The sequence below is a fragment of the Trachinotus anak genome, unplaced genomic scaffold (assembly GCF_046630095.1).
Source record: "Trachinotus anak isolate AG129_WGS33_773 ecotype Australia unplaced genomic scaffold, CSIRO_AGI_Tana_v1 ptg000010l, whole genome shotgun sequence".
Lineage (NCBI taxonomy): Eukaryota > Metazoa > Chordata > Actinopteri > Carangiformes > Carangidae > Trachinotus > Trachinotus anak.
Genome location: NW_027273861.1, coordinates 18,788,267 through 18,810,006, shown reverse-complemented (window position 1 = coordinate 18,810,006; position 21,740 = coordinate 18,788,267). Strand labels below are relative to the sequence as shown.

The following is a 21,740-nucleotide window of genomic DNA, read 5'->3' as shown; positions in this document are numbered from 1 at the left end:
GGAGCTGTTCAGATACGGCATGCTTCATCAGCTTTAGAGAACGGCATGCTAATGGGTCAAACATTAATGGGATGTGGCTTTTGTTTTGTCTGTTTTTCAATGAGTCAACACTGGCTGAGATGCTGCAGTGCATACCAAGAAGCAAGGATTTTTACAGCATGGAAGCATGTCCTGTGTTTGTGTGGTTAAATGAGTGTGTCTCTGCCATGCTCTATTATTATAGTGGGTGTATGCGAGAGAGAGAGAGAGAGAGAGTGTGTGTGTGTGTGTGTGCCTTGTATTTCTTTCAATACTGTGTAACGCAATGACCCACCTGTCCCTAACAGTAAAAGATAAATGAACTAATTAAACAAGGCTTTATAGACATAAAATACTAATAATGCATTTTCATAGACATATTTAATGTGCCATAATACAATTTGTAAAATCAGATGGACAAACATTAAGCAGCTGATGACATTTGTTTAAAGTTGTTTTAGGTTGTAAGATATACTCATAATCAGAATAACTGGTGGGATCAGATTTGTAGGGTTCCTCCAAACACCTGCCTGCTCTTCAGGATCACAGCTGATGAGACGACAGGAAAGAGGGAGTTTTATTTTGGAGGACATAGCCTGACTGTTACACACAGGGTCAGTGGTAAGTCATTCATCCTGTTGCAGAGGCACAGAGAGAGAGAATATGATATGCCGCTACAGCACTAAATTCCCTTTTCCTGCATTGTGGAGAGACAGGCAGTGGAGAGACAGAGGTTTAACTAGTTTTGCTTCGTGATCATCTGAAGATAATACAGCTGATCTTCTAGTGTTGGGATGTGGTGATAGACATGTCACAACACTGTTTATGTCACGCTGATATGTACCCGTCTGCTGTTTCACCTTGTTTCACTGCCTTCCCTCAACTCTGAAACATTGCCAACAGTCACACACACACACACACACACACACACACACACACACACACACACACACACACACACACACACACACACTGACAGATGCACAAACAGACTTCTTTACTGCTACCACCCTCACAGCAAACTTCAAACTGTACACACCGTTCCATTGGTTGGCAAACATATATCAACAAACAGGAAAGACACTGAGCAACCAGAAAGGTAAAAGTAAACACCCAAAAGACAGAGAAAAATTACAGTTTGACTCAACTTTAAAGTTTCCCTTGCATGCCCTGTTTCCACTCGATATCAAGAATTCACATGTTGCTGCGAGCAGCCGTGTAATGGCATGAAAAGCCTGCAATAACAAAGCACATGACCCTAAACCTCCTTCCCTTTTTCACAGCTATTGTACACACATTTTTTTAGATCAAATGACATCTTCTCCCTCTTGCCTGTGGCCTTCTGAACACCTTTTTGGGCTTCTCATGAATATATGTATGTGTTTACCAGGGAGAGCTGTATGTGTAGTGTGTGTGTGTGTGTGTGTGTGTGTGTGTGTGTGTGTGTGTGTGTGTGTGTGTGTGGTAAGGGGTGTCAGACTCTCTGTATGGGAGGTCTTTACTGGTTGTGGCAGGAGTCGCCCACTGGAGGTTCTGGCCCCTGACAGAGCGCTGCAGGGCCCGTCTTGCCCCCGAGCTGAAAGCTACCACCAGCAAAACAAATCAAACGCTAACCCCCTCCCCACCCATGTCAGCTGGAAAATGACAGGCCGGGACATTTCTGCCCAGCGGCCATTCACAATTAACAGCAATTAATTACGCCGCACATGGCAGGTAAAGGGGGAAGCCTCCAGAAAGATTTTAGTCAGGCTGTCTTTGCTTTACTTTCACCCTCCCAGGGTATTATTCCTTCAGCATATTAACTCTCCTCAATTGTACAGTATGTGATCATTGCAGGGGCCTAGGGATTTTTAATTCGGTTTAAATACAAATGTGTGAGGAATTTTGTTTCAATATTAAACTGAAACCGTATGAATAACATAACACCTACTCTGATTAAAAGACTCCACACACTAAAAATAATTTTACAGCACTGCAACTTAACCTCCTATTACCTTTAGCTTTTAAATCCTCTGTTTTACACTTATTGACGGATGACCTTCAGGCCACTTTGGTCATGCCAGAATTAGTGATTTAAGGGTAAAACCTGTCAACTAATGTGTGGAAAAACAGTTGATTTTAAATATTTTCCTTAAACATTGAAGAGCATTTCTTGCCCTGCTGCCCTGTCACTTCTGGATAGCCGTGTTTGAACAAGCTTCTGAGCCACGTTCAAATCAAACAAAGAGGCCTCGAAACGGCCGGCCAAAAGTATCATCATTACCATTCTCGCCCTGCCGCCAAGTTTAATATTTTATCTATTACTCTGTCTGGCAAGTTTAAGTGCACGGCAGCTACCAGATACCCCCCAACTCCCCCTGACCCCATCTCAAATACTAATAAGCAATGCTGGATTGCAACGTTTTGGTAGAAATGAAAGGTTTCTCTTGATGGGGTGTACATTCTGGAGAACAGAAATGACTGAGATGTTCATTGTTAAATGTTTAAATAAATATAATCTTCAACTTTCATACAGGCAATCATTTTGTCAAAGCAGGTATTTGCCTTCCCTTAATGGTGGATATCTCAATGTAGAGGGAAACTATTCACATGCAAATTGATCACGGAAGACTATTTTCACTCTTGCCAAAAGACAGTTAATGTGCTATGATTAACTGTGTTCAATTGGGAATTAATGGAAAAAGACTTGCTTTGTCAGTTCACTAGGATTTTGGTAGAGGGTTTTAAAACACCTCTGTGGAGGTCCAGAAGCAGTCAACCTCCAGTTTCAGCTGTTCCATGTTATAATTTTTTCCTCCCCAACTTTCAGAAACAGTAATTGCAAACAGGCATCATATCTTAATATATGATGCAGCACCCAGAATGCAATAACACCGCCTGGGTGTGCTTTTCCACTCCTGCAGATGTGTACTGTAAGTTTTAGATTATATTTTAGTGAGCGGTGTTCACTATGAAACCCCAGAATAAACACAATCTGTGGTAAACTATTCATGAACAAACAGTACTGTACGTGCACTATAAAAATATACAAATTCTCATGGAATCAAATATTATTTGAAACTACTTCTGGTGAAAATCTTGTTTCTGGAAGTGGTGGAATGTAGCTAAGTTTATTTTACTTATGTATTGCACTGAAATACTTAAAGTACTTTATTTAAGTATTTCCTTTTGGTCACTTTTGTCCTTCTAATCTACAACAATTGAAAGAGAAATATTGTACTTTTTACTCCACTAAATTCATTTTACAGCTTTAGTTTCTGATTATTTTACATTAAGATATAACATATGATTCACATGGAACACTTTTCTGCATTATGACTAATTTCACTTTTGACACTACATGTATGTTTGCATTGTAGTACTCCTACTTCTACTTGAGCAAATTTATACTTAATTTATAACTGGGTTACATTAACCAGTCACATGTTAAGTAACAATCATCTGTTCTGTTTGAGGGCCCTTGAGCAACATGTTGAAATCCCAGTAGCCAGTCTGTTACAGTCAACAGTTGTTTGAACATGAAAACACTTTCTCTTTTAAGCAACAACTGCATCTTTTTTCAAGTTTGGGATTTTAAAGAATCCCAAACTTATGGCAGCTAAACATTATCTCCCAGTCACTGTTGCACTTTTGAACATCTCTCCCTTGGTCAAATTCCATCTTATGTTCAAAATGGAAGCGCACTGAATCACAAAAACACAACACCAGTGAAACTTGTGCTCTCAAGTCATCCTGCCATAAGCCAAACACCTGAGCTGTAAAAATGAAAACATGTTGTTGTACCTTCTAGCTTCATGCCGACGGTGAGGCACTTTTGGAAGCGGCAGTACGGGCAGCGCTTCCTCTGGGTCTTGTCAATCTGGCAGCTCTGGTTCTCTATACATGTGTAGCGCTTGTTGTTCTGGACGGTGCGCTTGAAGAAGCCCTGCGGAGAGAACCAATTAAGACGTCAACCTGCTTGACCCCTGCAATGCGATGGTAATTGGCCCATTCACACTCTCAGACAGATGGAAAGGGACAGACTTAATGCACACACACACACACACAGAGTCAAGTTTTGAAAGCTATACTCCACTTGATGTTGTGATACTCTACAGACACACATATAAAACAAGCATGAGTACACACTTTTTACAAATGATACAAGCAGAGTATTTGTAATTCTTTTTGACTAAGTCATATAAGAAAATTATTTATATTATACCTTCACCTATTCAGCTTTAAAGATATATTCTCTACATACCTGCTTTGCTCACACTGCATTATAAACTACTTTATAAAGGGCAAAAAATCTAATTTGGGTCCTGTCAAAATTACTTTACTATTCTCAATATTCTCTATTCACGTAAAGGATAAAATTTATGGGGAAAGCATCTTTTCAACTCTCCACTAAATTATTGAAAAATATGAGCACAGGAGTCCAAAAAATCCAATAAATTATATCCATAATTCACAGTTCCGGGATTACAGATATTCATACCTGCAATGTGGAATTAATTATTGGCAGCAGCAGTGGAAATCAAACGTAGGGAAGATGGTATTAACATATTCTAGATCCATAACCTAGGAGGAGAATCCTTAAACCCAGTCTTTAAAAAAAATAAAATAAAAAAAGAATGTGCTGCTGTCAATATCTCACCAAACACAAATTTAATTGACAATCTGCATTGCCTGATTCGTCCCCAAAAAAAAAAAAAAAAAAAAACTGCTCTCAGTTTTGGATTATTGACCTCTCAGCTCTAAGAAAAATATCCATGCTTGAGATAGAACTTTCTTTCCAATTTTCCACTTAGCATAAAGTGTTTGCTAGAAATATCTGAACCAAACAGGATTCTGCCATGCTTTAAAAAACACACAATATCACTTCTGGAGATTAAGAGGAGATCTCACTGAAGAGCTCTCATTTGACCTGCAGTCCAAACCAAGAAAAGGCACTCGTCAAGGCTCATTTTTATGTGTAAAGGGATTGCTGCAAGCAACTTATGCCCGTTTCTGTTGCCATTGCAAATAACACAGATCATTTAGCCCCCCCAAAAAAAGATCTAGTGATTAACATAAAATCTGAAATCATGCTGTGAAGTAGCTACAAGACATTCATACAAATAATGTCTTTAGTTGAATGTGATAAACTGTCTGAGAAACTGGGTATTCCTGACCATAGATTTCCATCCTAAAAGAATACACTCTCTCCGTTTGAAAACAGTGGCCAGGAAACAGTTTTTTACAACATGTCAAAACTGACCTGCAAGTTCAACAAAGAAACAGGAAAAATATAATTCACATAATCACTTTATGTCCTCTGAACCCTGTCTCCTGTACCTGCTGTAGTTGCTCAAATACGTATGCCAAATATATATATATATATATATATATATATATACACACACACACACACACACACACATCTCAACTGGCTTTGCTCCTATTTATTTTCCTTTGCCTTCTGCTGATCATAAATGTATCTTTTGATATGTGCACTGAGGCTCTGACACTTCCTAACCTTCCAACTAGTTGCTTGTAATATCAGTATTTTGGGATTCAAGTCTCTCAGAGAGAAGCGTGCTAGGATCAAGCCTGTTTGTGTACAGTGGGGACCATGCAGCCCATTTTGGCTTGTTGTTGTTAAACCAACAGGTATGATGTGGTCCCACGTTTACTTTATGTGGGCTGATGTGTGTATGAACTAACACCATCTGTATGAATAAAAAGGGATGTGTGTGTGTGTGTGTGTGTATGTGTGTGTGTGTGTGTGTGTGTGTGTGGGAGGTGGCAGGATCATGAAGGAGTTAAAAAAATCTTTACTTGTCTTTCTCTCTTTGTGTGTGTGTGTCGGTGTGTGAGTGTGTGTGTGAGTCAGCCCAGAAACTAGAAATCAGACCAAAGCTTAAAAAAAGTCTCACTCCGATGACAAATGCATCCTTTTCACAGCTGCGTTTTTTGGGGTGGAAGGGCACAGAGAGGGGGAAGGCTGAGACGGTGCAGGGAGGAGGTCGAGGATAGTAGCAAATAAAGGAGGATTCCATCTAAAAACTCACTATGAAATTATGACGAATGACATACCAGAAAGTCAGAAGATGTAAAGCTTACTGGTAGCACATCACAAAATCTGAAACAGAGTTATTTTTATTTTAATAGAAAACTAAGAATAAAATGTAATTGCTGGTTTATGTGCAGATGTGACCAGGGAGGAGCCTTCACTACAGTGGAGATGGATTTCACTGCCTGGCTGATAGCGGATATTTAATGCCAATATGAGCCTGTAAGATGTCAACATAACTGATATATCACTTCAGCCGTGATGATCATACGTTTACTGAATAGACTGCCTGCATTTTAGAGATAATCAATGACAAGCTTCAGGTAATTATCAGCATTATTAATGTTTCACCACGGATATACACCACTGTCTGTGTAACAGACCTCTTCATCTACATCCTGCAAGTGTTTCAGCTTCACTGGGAAATGTGTTTGTGGCTGAAAAGCAGCAGAGATGCCACTGACGTCTCCCTTCAAGCAAGTGCTGAGCATCTCAAGGTCATAATATGGGATAAAATCTATAACATCTGCTTTGAATAATGACCACATAGGCAAGAAATGTGCGCCGCCGCATCAATACTGTGAGCTGCAATTTTACACCGAATAGTGTTAACACAAAGACATTTGTCTTAGCATAATTTTGTGCTGACAGCTTTACTCGACTAAGAAAAACTTGGGCAGTGCCTATTAGCTCGGTGTTGAGGAGAACAGTTGAAATGGGCAGAGAGGAACAAATAGGTTGTTGATAGAGTTCAAATTAAGAGCAGCAACAGTTTGCTTAACAGTAGCCTCATTATTAACCTGCGTATGGAAACATTTTGCTACCAGTGTTGCCGTGCTCTTAATGAACTTGTGATGAGAGTTTTAGACAGTAGGACACAGGCCTCTACAAACACACTCATTATGACTGTGTACTTTGCTTTCTGGGTTAAATCCTCCTGCTCCACCTCCTGTGTTTGGTGGCTGCAAAAATTGCACAATCTCCACTGAACTCCTGTTTCATTTCTACGCCGTTCACCGCTTAACAAATCTTCTGACACTCACAGGAAGTTTGTTAGATCAACTGCCTTGCCTGCAAAACTGTAACTGCAAAAAAAAAAAAAAAAAAAAGAAAGAAAAAAAAATTGCATCTCTACAGATGAACATAGAGGATACAGTGAAATAAAGCAGCCATAGAAATATAAGAGCTGTAGTGTTACCATGTATGGCCTGGATTTTAAATTTGTAGGCTGTAGGCTACATGCAATATTCAAGGAAAAATAATGACAAATAAATAACAATACCACTGTTCAGTCCAGCTTCACTACTGAGCACAGCAAACACACTTACAGGTGATGATAATGCAATCAAACCGCTGTCAAGCCAAGTAACAGGCTTTGATGCACTTCAGGAACTTTAGAATAATAACACCAATAATAATATCCAACTCTGACTGTGACCTCACTGCTAAAGCCAAAATTTAAGACATTCGGAATACTTCAAGCATCAAAGCAGAAAAGGTCACCATGCGCACAAAAAAGCCACAGGCACACATTTTGTCACGACGGAAATGTTATTGTAGGAAGAGTGCAAAGCTTTTTTTTTTTCCATTTGGGAGAAAAGGGCACTAACCTTGCAGCTCTCGCAGGTCAGGAGTCCGTAGTGATACCCAGAAACTTTGTCTCCGCACACGGGGCACATCTCGTCCAGGTCTTCGTCATAAGTGTAGTCCATCATTTTTAACTGGGGAGCTGCGGAGGAGACACACGGACACACACAGAGAGAAGTCTGTAGCTGTGCTGAGCAATCTCTTTTCCAAAAGCCCACTTTCATCCATCAAGATGAACCACGGGGAACCACTCGATGCAACTGAATTAGGGTTTTGTCCCCCCCCCCCCCCCCCCCCCCCCATAGTTCTGTTAAGACTTTTAGATGTTTCATTTGAGGAGGGGAGGACGACGAATAATCGATTTTGGAATGACCTGAAAGGACGCAACCATTTATTTCTCCTTGTTACCTCCTTCTCTTCTTCTACATTCGTTGCAGACAGGAGCCAAAAAAAAAAAAGAAAAAAAAAAGATAAATAAATAATAAAAAAAAAAGCTCATGAAAGCGAGCCTCATAAATATGCATGCATCTAAGTCGTGAAATCGCTGGGGGAAATGGAGAGATATTAGAGTTAAGGATTGGAGGAGAAAATGTTACCGCCCACAGACAAATGAAGACACACAGAAAAGCCCTTATCTCTGCAGGCGAGGAGAAAAACATCCAAACCCAACTTGAACCAACATCATTTTCCCCCCTCGAAGAATCACCGGCAATGCTCTGGGGCGACAGCTTTACTTTATTTTGAGCTTTATAAACGCTGCGAAACATTTAATTTGACGTTCTGTGTGCGCTGGAAAAAAAAAAACAAAAAACATTTTACAAGTCGTCAGTTTAATGTGACATGATCATTTCTCTTGCTTCCAAAGCAATTATTCAGAATGAGGACTAAACAAAGACAAAGCAGGTTTTTCACTAATTGTTGCAAATTAAAATCGATGTAAATTTCACCATCTTTGCGTGTGTCCCCCCCCCCACACACTTTTTCTTATTAAGATTTAACACACAGAGCAGAGTAAAAGATCCGAATAATATTGCGGCGTATTTGTTGTAGCGCCCCCATTGCATTGTGTGTAGGAAATAGTTGCATTGATAAGACTGCGTGTGACAGCGCTAAGCAAACAGCCAGACTGACATTTACAGGAGTTACAAAAGCATTTATGGTCCCAATCATAAAAAGCAGCCAGGATCAAACAGGAAAACCTCAGTGGATGTGGCTGTAAAAGTGGAAATATTTTGTCAACTAGACGCCTTCCAAGGCCTTCGCACATATTACTGCTCTGCTTCCAGATCCACTCATCTGCGCACTCAGACCTTTTAATTAGACATGATTTCTGGTTTGTTAACGCGTTGCCCTGCTGGGATTCCGCGCTGCATATTTCCAGCTGAAGCAACAAGTTCCACCGAGCTGCCGTTTTCTTTCCCACATCCAGAAGCAACACAGAAAACTCAATTTCTCGACTTTCCTCCGCTTCAGTGCGCAGAAAAAGGAGAGGATTCGTACAGGGGCCTGCCGTCCCGACGCGCGGCAGCTGTACATTTGGGCACATTTTAAAGGAGAAAATAAACGTCACCGGTTGCAGTTATGCGGTGGGTGAGGCCGTGGTAAATAGAAAAATTAATTAGTACCTCCAGTTGGAAATGTTCATAGCGCCGCAAGTGAAGAATATTTTCAGAAAAAAAACATTTGCCTTTCAGGGTTTTAGTCGTATATGTTTTCCCATTACAACTGTACAATCTTAATACTGCTGCTATAGATATTAGCATGGGTTCACATTTTATGGCATTAAAACAGCATAAGAAGCTGGGTTGTGTCTGTACTCCAAAAGATAAACTTTTTTTTTTTTTTTTTTTTTTTAAATGTAAAGATGTGTCTAATCCAGCATCCCTGCCTCCCGGACAGCCGGAGGTGTGCGCAGATGTCACGCCTTCAGAAGATGCAGAAACACGCCGCGCAGACCCACTCGGTCTCTCACCTGCTGCCACTTGCTCATGCAGTTTCCACGCAGCTACAACGTGTGTCAGACAGGGCTCCAAGAGGAGTCCTGCTTCATCCCGGCGCTACCTTGTTTCTACGCGTGTGCGCAAGCAGATAACGGGCTCTCCACACAGCCGCTCCTCGTCTTGTGAGTGTGCGTTATCAGCGTCACATAAACCGAGACCGGCCTAATTGATTGTCCGGCTATGGATTGACTCCAGAGGAATGAGAAGGGGAATGTGAGGCTTAGTCACTCTTTCATATTTTTTTTTTTCTTCTGCTTTTTGATCTTTGTAGAAACAGATCAAGAAGAAGAAGAAGAAGAAAAAAAATTATACCATAGGGGATTTTAATAAATGTGCCCGATCTGTAAACGTAAAACTGGCCCCTCCTCAATCAGAGCTGCACATTTTTGAATTCATAAACCTCATTTCTCACATTTAAAGATCTAAAGCAATTCTGCCCGCAATGCTTGACAGTATTAAAGAAATATATATATACATATAAAGAGAGAGAGAAAAAAAATATATACAGTCGACAAAGATAATGAAATAAAAATACATCCATGATCACAGCATCATCAAAGCGATATTTGGTTCCCCTTTTACATTTAGTTCAACTTGATTTTGAAATTGCATTCAATTTTTAGGCCAGAGTTTTACAAACCGCAAAACAGAAATTTGTCAAGAACATAACAAAAATGTACATTAGTGTGGATTTATTTGTCGCGCAATTACAATATTTTCGAGTGTTTGTAAAGTGTTTTTTTTTTTTTTTTTTTGTCTTATTAGACTAAAGTTAGCTGGGCCGAAGTCAGGTATTTTAGTAGAGGGCGAATCACTTAATCAAACCTCCACAGTTCTGCTCTGCGGTTCTTTCTTCTTTTCGATAAATTGGCAGCACGTTGTCTTTACATAAAGACGAAACCCTGAGTCAGCCCTGCGCTTTAGTGGCACTGCTAAGACCCAACTCAAGCGGTTCATCGTGAAAACCGTACGAGTGATAAAGTTCAATCGACAACTCTGCTCTGCCTCACATGCTCCAGGCGCCCGCACACTTGCAGCATGAGTGACAGCTGGCTGTAACCATCGTTTGATCGTGGGCCAAACATTTACATATACATGTCAGAGCAAAGCCTGGGAGAAAATTACAGAAACTTATTTTGAAACAACACTGAACGCATTACAAAAAATAAGTATTTCTGTCAAATTATGACCCACACGGAACACGTCTAACAGTATAATTTCACCCGCTTATCATACAGCGGCCAGTGCCGACAGTCGGTTACTGATCTATCCATCATTTTCTGCAGAAATCTAGTTGGTATGAGCGTGTGCAGAAGTTTCTGTGACATTGAGGGACGCACTGCAGGGCTTCCAGTCCGACAACGCTCCGTAAAGGTGCCACACTGGAGGCTCACGGACCGTGTGGTCTAAAGAGATCCAGAAGAATGACAGGTCTTACCTTGCATATTCCTTGGCATGTGCCCCTGTTCTCCATACGATCGAGAGAGTCCCAAGGATTCAGTCTCGACTTTGGGCAGCATGTCAGCGCTGCCGGCCTGAGCTGGAGACTCCGCACCGCTCGGCGGGACACCTGGATGTGAGAGGCACACGCTCCCAAACACACCTCAGCGTGAGCCAAATGTCTTTTCAGATGTCTATTTTTTTTTTTTTTTTTTACTCTCTGTCTCTGTCTCTGTCTGTCTTCCAAATTATCGGACCATGCTCTGAATGCGAAGCCTGATTCATGCGACTCAGACTGTCTCCAAACGGCCGGGCTGCATAGCCGGTCCGTGTGTGTCTGCTCTGATTCAACTTCACTACTTTAATTTCTCAAAATTGCATTTCCGCAACAAAAGGACCAACAATAATAGAGCAGAACACAGGGGAATGACTCCCCCGTTACTTGTTAAGGAATCAGCCTCTTACTAAAACGGCAAAACTGCACAGCGTCCGGAGTAAAAGACGATGGTAAGTTTCCCTTTAGCTTTTCCCAAGTCTTTTTAGCGCGTCACCCATTAAAGTGGGACTGTCAGTGTAACTTTCAGCCTTTAGCAGACGAGTACGCGCCGCCGGGGCCGCCCTCTCCTGCGCGTAAAGTCGGATTCGGTGTGTCGGGCGGACTGTCTGGAGATGTGGAGACCTCTCCTCCTCCTCCTCCTCCTCCTCCTCCTCGCGGCTTTGTTTACTCCGCTTTCTCCAATCCGGGGCGCATGCGGTCGTCTGACATCATCTTTCACCGACCCAATCAGGCGAGGAGACCGGGAAACATCGCCTCAGACCCTCCAGTTCCATATCTCCAAAATCTCAGCTGTTTAATCCCCGTTAATGATGGACTTTAAAAGCGGAGGGAGAACAAGGAAATCAAGCGAGGTGATGCAACTGCGTGTGAGAGCGGACTCCCCATGAGCACACTCATGCTCGCCGGTACGCACGCTTCTGCAATGTAAAGTTTTTTGTTTTTGGATAAAACTCTCAATCTTTATGTATATATGTGCTGCAAATATTTTATTGTATGAATTAATTAACCACCTCAATCAATTTTAGCATCCAGCTCTGTACCCCTGCTGCCATAGCACAACTCAATTACACTTTAATGATCTCCTCATCATTAAAATGTCATAAAATATAGGCTAATCAAATAAAAGGCAATAGCCTTTCTTTCTTTCTTACTTTCTTTCTTTCTTTCTTTCTTATGCAGATGAAGGACATACTAAATTCTGCATTAGATCCATATATATTTGAAAAACGTAAAATAATCTATGTACCATTAGTTGGCCAGTTTTTAGGGTTGACTGTTCAATTTTGTGGAAAATGTGCGAAGCGCGGGCCTCGGGCTTAACATGGCCTTTATTTGCGGATTAAATCACCCCCCTCACGCAATAAATTATACCTTTGCTTCTGAATTATTATCAGTAATTGGCTGAGCAGGGATCAATTAGTGATCTGACGTCAGACTCGGGCTATTTAGCCAATTCCAAATTGAATACACAGGACAAAAATAATTATGCGGCTACGTCCCTGTAATGCCCCCCCCCCCCCCCCCCCCCCTCCCCCCACAAGCACATATGGGCAGATGTTTTAGTTCCCTAAATACAGCGCGCTCTTACCATCGGTCTGAGCCATTGAGGACGAGCAGGGGGAGACGAGGAAAAGACACGGGGCAGACCGCCAGACACACCTGAGGGGTCGCAGAGGGCACACACACACGCACACACACACACACACACACACACACACACACACACACACACACACACGTCATATCAAGCAGTAACATATAACAATCCACTGAAAACGATTATGGAGAACTACATCTTTAAAGAATTTAATATCGATCTGTAAGACAATGGCATTAGTTTGGTAATATAGGAAGTAAAATACACTATGAAGCACAGTAAGGGAAACATAAACCAACAGATCCTAAAATTAGTTTTTCATTTAGACCTTGTAATAAACTCAAAATAATTTCTGCTCTTTTCCAGGAGAAATGCTTAAAACCTAAACCTGTTATATTCCTCCTTAGTTTTATTTCTACAGCATCAGTTAAAATATATCATATTTGATATACTTATTGTGACCTGTAACACAGTGTGGTGCTTTGGTAATCCAGTGAAGTTATACCACATTCCACATACATACCACACTCATCCAGGGCTTCATATGGGACATGTTTTTCTCTTTTCAAATATCCTCATTTTTAGTTCACGTTATTTCCGTCTTTTCAATCAAATTCGTTTTCTTAAAGCTTATATGACAGAGGCAACACTGGCTATCGCTAATCCACCAGAAATAAATGTTAACATGTGCTTTGTGCTGCAAATACAGCATCATCACCCGCAGCTGGTTTACATACAAGACAATACACAGTCAGCACTCACACAACAGGCTCACCTGCCCCAAGCAGGTCATCTGTAGAGCTGACCTGATACTGTTGTCACAGTGTTTCACTGTTTTTTTGTTAAAAAAAAAAAAAAATGCTCCTCCCCTCTCCTCCTCCCACTCCTAACACACACAGTAAGTTCCCACTACCGTTTCTTTGGTGTCTCTTTACTGGAAATGTCCCTTTTCCTTTACACATTCACCTGCTGCCTTTGTCTCTTGCAGCGAAACGGTCACCCATTTGATGGCAAATAAATTCTAATAACAAATTAACATAGAAAGATAATGAACTGAACTAGCTTTGAACTTTGGTTTTGAAAATAATTGAATTCCCCTACTGTTTATTTTACCATCTGTAATCACCTAACCTCCCTTCATACCCATGCACACAGACTCTTTTTTATCATCACTTGGTGACCAGCACATCAACCACAATGTTGACAGAGTGCAGGAGGCTCTACTAACCAGCAACATACTCTTAGTGCTGCCCTGTGATTGGTTTAAGCTGCCTTACTTGCACGCAGTGGGGGATGGAGTAAGAGAATGACGAAAGAGGACGGGGGGGGGGGGGGGGGGGGGGGGGGGGGGGGTAGGGTAGGAGGGTGGACAGGTTATAAAATGACACAGACACTGATAAGACCTTCTCTGGCTTATAGCACTGCTGGAATGATTAACCTGTATGGAGAGAGAGAGAGAGAGAGAGAGAGAGAGACATAATGGGGTGCTGCTGGGAAAGGTAATGAGGGACACAGAGGAAGAAGGAGAGGATAAAAGACACAATAAGACAGACGTCACTAGATTTGTTTGTTATTCCCAACCACAAATGAACTGAAACACACTGGGCCTGCACAGTTTGCAGTTTGAGGTGATCAAAGTCACATCCAAACTCAGGTGAGGTCATGCCGACACCACAGTCTTAAACTTTGGACTAATCCTTAGCATCAGACACTTGCAATCCTAAATGTATCTGATTGGCACACACAGACAAACACACACACACAAACACACAGTGACTACACTTCTACCAAAAAATAATATGGTTGCAGTAGTTGAGCGATAAAAGCACAGCAAGTGTGTGTGGTTCAAGTTGTTTGTGTGTATATTACCATGTGGACAGCATTTCCATGCTGGTCTGTTTGTATGCAAGTCTGAGTATGTGTTGTGTCTTTGTCTGTGTGTGTGCGTGTGTTTGTGTGTGTGTGTTTGTAGGTGTGTGTGCACTTGTGTTCATGAATGAGTGTATGTCTGCGTGTATGACTTTTGTTCTGATCAAATAACAATAGTCTTGGGACTGTAATACGCACACTAACATCATTAAATGATAATCAACACACACTGCCTATTCATAACCAGGAAATCACTCCTCCACCACCCCTCCAACACACACACACACAAACACACTTCCCCCTCCTACTTACCTCTGTTTTCTGTATTGAAGATATAATGTACACAGTTAGTTGCTCTAAAAATACAGCAGGACCATGCGTGTGGAGCAATGACTCGTAAAACAAAACAAAGAAGGATGTGTGACACAAACACCATCAATGATGCAAACGAAACACAAAGAAAAGATGAAAGCTAACAGAAGAGGTGCTCTGCTCCCAGTTGAAACTGTTAATAGTAAATACAGATGGAGGTATAATCCCCCTCTCACTGTAAATACAGTGAACTTGAAGTGTATAACCATATAGGTTAACATGGAAAACTAGAAACTGCATGAATTGATTTTTTAGCCTCTGGGGGGCTGTGCAGCACACTGTAACACAAGACTGCCAGGTTGTCCCCTCATTAGGTTATTGTGGTGCTATGGTCCCTATTCACAAATCCAGCAGACTTACAGCAACATCATCATTTATTTGGAGTCACATGTCTGTCCATTATCCGCTCTCCTTTTAGCTCTGTTTCTCCACCGCTCCACCATTCCCGAGGGAAGCCCCACTATGTTTACCAGCATAGTTGCTAACTTAGCCTGCTGCTTCATGCTGGATATCTAGCATACTGTGGGTTTAACAGAGCTTTTCTGGTGAAAACAGACGTCTGCTGTGGCCTGAGGTGCACTTGATGACAGCAGAGCAAAAAAAAAAAAAAAAAAAGACCTGAAAGATGCTTGAACATGAAGGGGAACTGTAGCGCTGGATAAATCTCAGCTCTTGTCCTTTAAATTGACAAACAAAACAATTTTACATTACATTATCAACATTTTGCTTTACTTCATCTAGTAAGCTAATGTGTTCCTGCTACCTGCAAGTAACAGTAATTCCTCTGCTGTTGCACAAAGCCCATTAAGTATTTTGTAACGCTAAATTGTCAGAGGACATCTGTGTTGTGTGATCGGCTACACTGACACAAAAATGAGTAGTCAGTTAGAGGTGACAAAATGTTGCCCTGTACTCCACAGTGTCTGTACTGGCTAGATTTATCTATGCATTTCCAAAAGCTGGGTTTTATTTGCTGAAACTGGCATTGCATGGAACGATGGTCAAAATAAAAGAGGGAATAGTGGGGATCATCTCAGATTCCTGCACGACACTCTTTCGGTTTGTCACTCCCTAATCCCTAAGTGTAACTCATGTTCCACTGACTTTCTGTTGAGCCCCCGGTTAACTGCTGTTACCTGCTTGTCTCCAGGTCTTTGGATGTGGACTGTCACTGGATCATTTGAAAGGAAACTGAGTCTGTCTACTTCAAGTGTTGACATTTGGGCTTAGGAGATAAACCTCACAGGGGATCAAACAAAGACTGTCCCTTTTGTCTGAAGAAAGGAGTGTGTGTGTGTGTGTGTGTTGTATAAATGTTTGCATAAAGAGGCTTCAGTGTTGCAAGTTTGCTGCTGACAACCTAAAGTGGAGGGACACTGATATTGTCCAAAGGGCCTGGTTATCTCTATGTCAAATGGCTGAGAGGACATAAAAGTGAGGTGAGCTGGGCAACTACTAGTGTAACTACCAACGACTCGGTTAATGAGCTGCACTGGGGCCCAGTAGCTCTTAATGGCCCATCACACTTACTGTTTTTAATCACAATCTTTTATATTTTTATTGTCCCTATTGGATTTTTCCAAAAGGTTTTTTTAAATGAAAAATACATGTTATTTCTGCCTACCACTTATTTAATTTGGTTAATTTCTTCTATAAAATTACGTAGTAGGGCCTGACCAATGAGCTTGCTCGGTGTCATCTCTGATAACTTGCTTGAGTGGATGTCAGGTGTGTTTTTCAAAAGCTTTCAGCAAGGAGCGAGTCTTTCAGTAAACGGACAGTTCCATCAGCAGCATAATGCGTAACGAGTCCAAACAAACAAGCGGCGCTCAGAAGAGGACGGCTAGAAGAGAACAGGAGGAACTGACGACATAAAGTTTTTATTTAGCAAGCTTCTAGTTCATCAAACGTTGGCATTGCTGACGTGCAGCCGGGGGCTAACGTCGGCAGGCTTCGGCTACACTCTCCACAGAGAGCAGCAGAGCAGGGATCTGGGTCGGGGCACTGATGTTCATGACTTTGCTGAGCGCCAGGCCTGGCGCATGAACTTCTAATGGGTGAGTACAGGTTTCTCTTCATGGAGCGGGGTCGGGGATTTAATGACCGATGGTTTTTATATGCAGTGATTGTGTGATTAGGTGCTGTGGTCCATTCATTCGTACTGTGTCGACCTGTAATGAGTTGTTGTGATTTTCTTGTCAGCTGTTTGTTCGATGCCCACTGGCACACTGTGTAAGATACCTTTGTGTATGTTTTGTCAGTGCTGGCTGGATAAAGATATTAAAGATGTTTGATAGTTGCTGTGGTGGTTTGAGTCCAGGAGTCCAGGACAGGCTGCTGGAGTAGAGCTGGTAAAGTTGATGCTAAGGCTGCTGTCAGATGTGCTGAGCAAAGACTAGTTTGCAGGATGAGAGTAGCATGGTGAGCATCTCCATGGTGACATAGCCATTGTCTGTAGTGGTTGTATGCACAAGTGTGTGTGTGTGTGTGTGTGTGTGTGTGTGTGAGATGGGGGCAGGGGTGGGCACAAAAAAACATATTTGCATCAGAGCCGATCACAATTATGTTACACTACTGTAGAGAACACATGTGCACACACATTTTAATGATGTATACCCCTAGGTAAATATTGGATTATAAATATATGAATGTAAAAAAACATCACAGGTATCCAGAATATGTTCAGCTTTGACTGGCATCTATGTGCTCAAATATAAAGTCCCAGAGAAACACACACTGTGTCGACACAGATATGAGAGAATTTTTGGTGTAAATGCTGCAGAACCAGACATAAGTTTAAAGATCCTACTGTACACTTTGAGAAATCATTACCATATAATTTCTTAGGCATCAATGAAACAATTGATGGAGAATATTAGCCTCTGCTGGCTAATACACAGTCCTGGGTTCAATTTAGTAAAAAATATGGTTGATTCCTAAATGACATGCAACAGGAAGAAGGTGCACTTTTGTCTCTCCAAAATAAGCTAAAGTTTTATCATTTCTTGCTCTGGTAGATTGTAGGATGGGCAATGCATATTTTCAGTAAAGCCAAAGAGACAGCAAACATCTCTAGAGAGGGTGAGAAGGCAATAAGAGGCCACATACTCTATGCTACAGGAAGTGGGAGTTTTAATGGGAAAGTTGTTTAAAAATCATTAATGCTAGCCTTTCAAGACGGGCTAGCAAAATCTCTCATAGTCTCATTTGTTTATGCATAATATGTTGTTTAAAACATGCTGCGTGTTACTTTGGTGATGGAGTGAAGTGGTGCAGGCAGGAGATAAGAGGTTAATAAAAATACTGCCGGCTACTGTGACACTCAGCAGGTCAAGGTTTGGTGCTTCCAAGTGTCTGATGAAATGTCAATCAAATCGGAGTGAGGGATGATAAAAGAGATGGCAAAGACAAAGTGTTAGGGTGGGAGGGGAGCATCAGAGGGAGGGATGGAACTGAGGGCTCGGCTGCGAGCTAACCAGTTAATGTCTCTGACAGAGGGAGGGGAGAGGAGAGGAGGATAAAAGAAAAAGATCTACATAGAACTAAATGTCCTGCTAACATCTCTGACAGGAGGGGAGAAGGTGGGGGGATGGGTTGAATGCAAGGAAAGAGCAGAAGGATGAGGAGAGACGAAGCTGCAAAGGGTTAAAAGACCACCAATCTGTCCAACACAAGTGATAAGAAACAAAATCAATTTATTTTCCGAGTCCATTGATTGGGCAGGGATTTGTCTAGCTTATACAGACAAGTGATAAATAAAAGACTGTTGTTGGTTTTTGTCTTTAATTTGTCACCTATCTGCATGTAAAATAATCAAATGGACAAGGAACTCTAACAAATTATGCCAAAACTTCGGCAAATGCACATGACATTAAATTAAAGTACACTGATATTGTAATTTCTGGACTTGAGCTACTGGTTTCATTTTACCCATTAAATAAGGAAACTAGAAGGGCACTCAGAGAGTGCAGACCTCTGCCAAGGCCAATGTCAAACAACATACACCAGACTTCAGAGAGAAAAAAATCAAATTCCTAGTAAATGATCCATATCTGCCCCAAAATTTATTGGGTTCTCCTCTGGCCCACAGCCCATCCCTCCACCAAGTTTGGAGCAAATCGGTTCAGTACTTTTTGTGAAATCCTGCTGACAAATAAACAGACAAGGGCGAAAAAATAACCTCCGTGGTGGAGGTAATGAATGATGAATTAAATCCATGATCTGATGGTCGAGTGCACTGTTGAGTGAACGCACACCAGAATACTCACATAAATTGAGAACCCAGGCAAATCATAGGCAAATGCACACCTCCATCTATCTATGAGTCCACCTCCACCCCCGACAGTTTTGATCTCAAATGATGGTTTATGCCTATTTTGTCTCACTGATAATATTTCTTACTGTGGGAAAACCAGTTTGTTGTTAACTTTTATTTGTGGCTCCTGTGCATTCCTGACATTGTGTGCATTTTACAAAGGTTGACACCAGGCTTGTGAAGAGCAGAGAGACAATGCAGGACAGTAGACAAGAAGAGAAGGGAAAGAAACAATTAAGGAAGGAGATGTTATATATAGAATATGAGAAGGGGTTGAGTGGGGAGTGTGAGAAAACACACTCACACATACAGTTCAACCTAGTATAAACAGTATGCCGGAGAATGTCCAGGAATATATGCTGTGGTAACTGTGACTCACACAACCTCACCACTCCTCCATCCACACACACACTGCGGCATGTCCAAGATGATAATTAATCTGCCTGCTTCTTGGTTCCTCTCCAAGCTCTTCTTTAGGAACAGAGGTATAATTGTTGTATCTACTGTCAGACTGCTGCGGCTCCGACCCTTCACTTCCTCGCCGTTCGTTTCTTTAATATGGGCCATTTAGAAGTAACTCCTGCTGAACAGACTGTAAATGAATTTGTAAGGGAACGTCAGGTCAATGCTTAAGATGTCAATCTGGAAAATGTGGACATGAAAGCATTTCCCTAGTCACAATACAGATACCAGACACTACGGCCCATTTCAGATTATGTCCTGTAAAAGGAATGCTTGCCGAGACCTGAGAGCTGTTGTGTCACTCTGTTTGAAGAGCATGTGTTTGATGTACACACACACACACACACACACACACACTTGTCATCTAAGTCGTGTGTGCCGCTTTTTCTGTGCCTTTCTCTCCGTTTGTAAACACACAAACACATGCATACATACCGTACATGCACACGCGCGCACACACAAGCATGGAGCGACTGCTGGATCCATTAGCAGGTCATGCAACAGTCATTGTTCATTGCTTCCTATAAGCTTCTATTTTAAAGAGGCGGCAGGAGGAACAATACTCGCCAACACTATCAGGTGTTCAGGTTGCAACAAAAACTAAACAAACCATGGGGTGAGGTCTCACTTGAAATACAGTATTTACATCTGTGTGTGTGTGTTTGTGCAGTGTTTGTGTGAGCGAGAGTCTATGTTTATGTTGTCATGCGTGCATTAATAGCTTCACACACCTTATCAGCTCCTTGCGTCTTCCTATCTGTGGATGTTTGCTTACAGCAGCTAGCGTTAGCATCGCCAGGTGAAATTCCAAGGGTAGCCTGCTCTTAGGTGGAGGTTCCCATAAGTGAAAAACAGCTGCAGAAGGAATGTCAGCTCATGGCATTGTTCTGCTCAGACAGGCGTACAGTTCTAACGTACATCTTTTAAGTGTGGCTGTTTACTCCAGAGTGGACGTTTGGCCTGGGTGCAACGTGATGGGTTTATGAACAGTCACGGAGTGATTTAACTAAATACATAGTCAGAATAGTGTTTTATTTGACTTGTTATTCATGGACAGTTTTGTGTTTGTCAATCCTAAGTCCAAAATCTTTTCTTAATTGAACTTTGCTTGAATTAGCCTGAATTGCCAGCTGAGAAAATAATGGTCTAGGATATAAACTGCTATTGCCTCAGCAACTGGCCAGCTGTGCTCATGTGAAAAAGAACAAGGATTCAGCTGTTCCACACTTTTTATTCTTTTAAATCTTCACATTGATGCGTTGACTCTTTGACTGCTCTCCATGAATAATGTTGAGGAGACACTATTTAAAATCTTGTCTGTTATCTGCAGTAGTATCCTTGTCAACCTCTGAATACAAACCCACATGTGGTCAACGTACACAATTTATAATCCCATCTTTCTTTGTGACTCTTGCCTCACCATCGGGCGTAGTGTTTCAGAAAAGGGACAGAAAACCTGTCTGTGCAGTGTGGTTGTACATGTTGTTATAAGGCTTTGCATGTCACCACTGATTTCAGCCCTGGCGTCAGGAAGCCCAAGCTCCTGCTTAACCGCACACTGCATCTTACTGCAGGTGGGATTAAGAGAAGTAATATTTGGCAGCACAGTCTTTGCTCGCTGCTTTTGTTACTCTGAGTCAGACTGTAATTAGAATCATGAATATAATTTGCTTCAAAGCAGCATGTATTGGCTGATGCTTTTTTATTTCTATTTTGGCTTAGTTAACACTATTGCAATTGTGTTTTCGATTATTGACTATCAAAATTCATACTTGTAACTTCAGTGTCACACTCACTTGTGAGTGCTGAGTTTTACAAGCAGGTTTCTGCTCTGTATCTGTTCACAGACGTTCACAAAACCACTTCCTTTTTTTAGTGGCGTCTTTGTATGACCTCACCACTGATTTTTCATTTGTTCACAGATTTATTCACAATCCTTTTTTTTTTTTTCAAATAACTTCTACACATGCACAAATTTGAATTTG

The 21,740-nt window shown here is 41.5% G+C and overlaps 1 protein-coding gene and 1 long non-coding RNA gene across 2 annotated transcripts in view; one reads left to right on the top strand and one right to left on the bottom strand.

Annotated features, from left to right (window-relative positions):
• The window catches only part of nr5a2 (nuclear receptor subfamily 5, group A, member 2), a 69,102-nt gene extending 57,333 nt beyond the window's left edge, over window positions 1-11,769 (bottom strand). Inside the window, exons 1-3 of the mRNA XM_071485949.1 lie at window positions 11,081-11,769; window positions 7,666-7,784; window positions 3,802-3,943 (exon numbers count right to left, since the gene is read on the bottom strand). Of these exons, the coding sequence (XP_071342050.1) occupies window positions 3,802-3,943; window positions 7,666-7,784; window positions 11,081-11,162 (343 nt within the window). The 5' untranslated portion in view covers window positions 11,163-11,769. The remainder of the gene's footprint in view (window positions 1-3,801; window positions 3,944-7,665; window positions 7,785-11,080) is intronic.
• A 4,914-nt stretch (window positions 11,770-16,683) lies between these two features.
• LOC139626429 (uncharacterized) overlaps window positions 16,684-21,740 on the top strand; it is a 33,846-nt gene continuing 28,789 nt past the window's right edge. Inside the window, exon 1 of the long non-coding RNA XR_011692267.1 lies at window positions 16,684-17,035. This is a non-coding gene — a long non-coding RNA (uncharacterized lncRNA). The remainder of the gene's footprint in view (window positions 17,036-21,740) is intronic.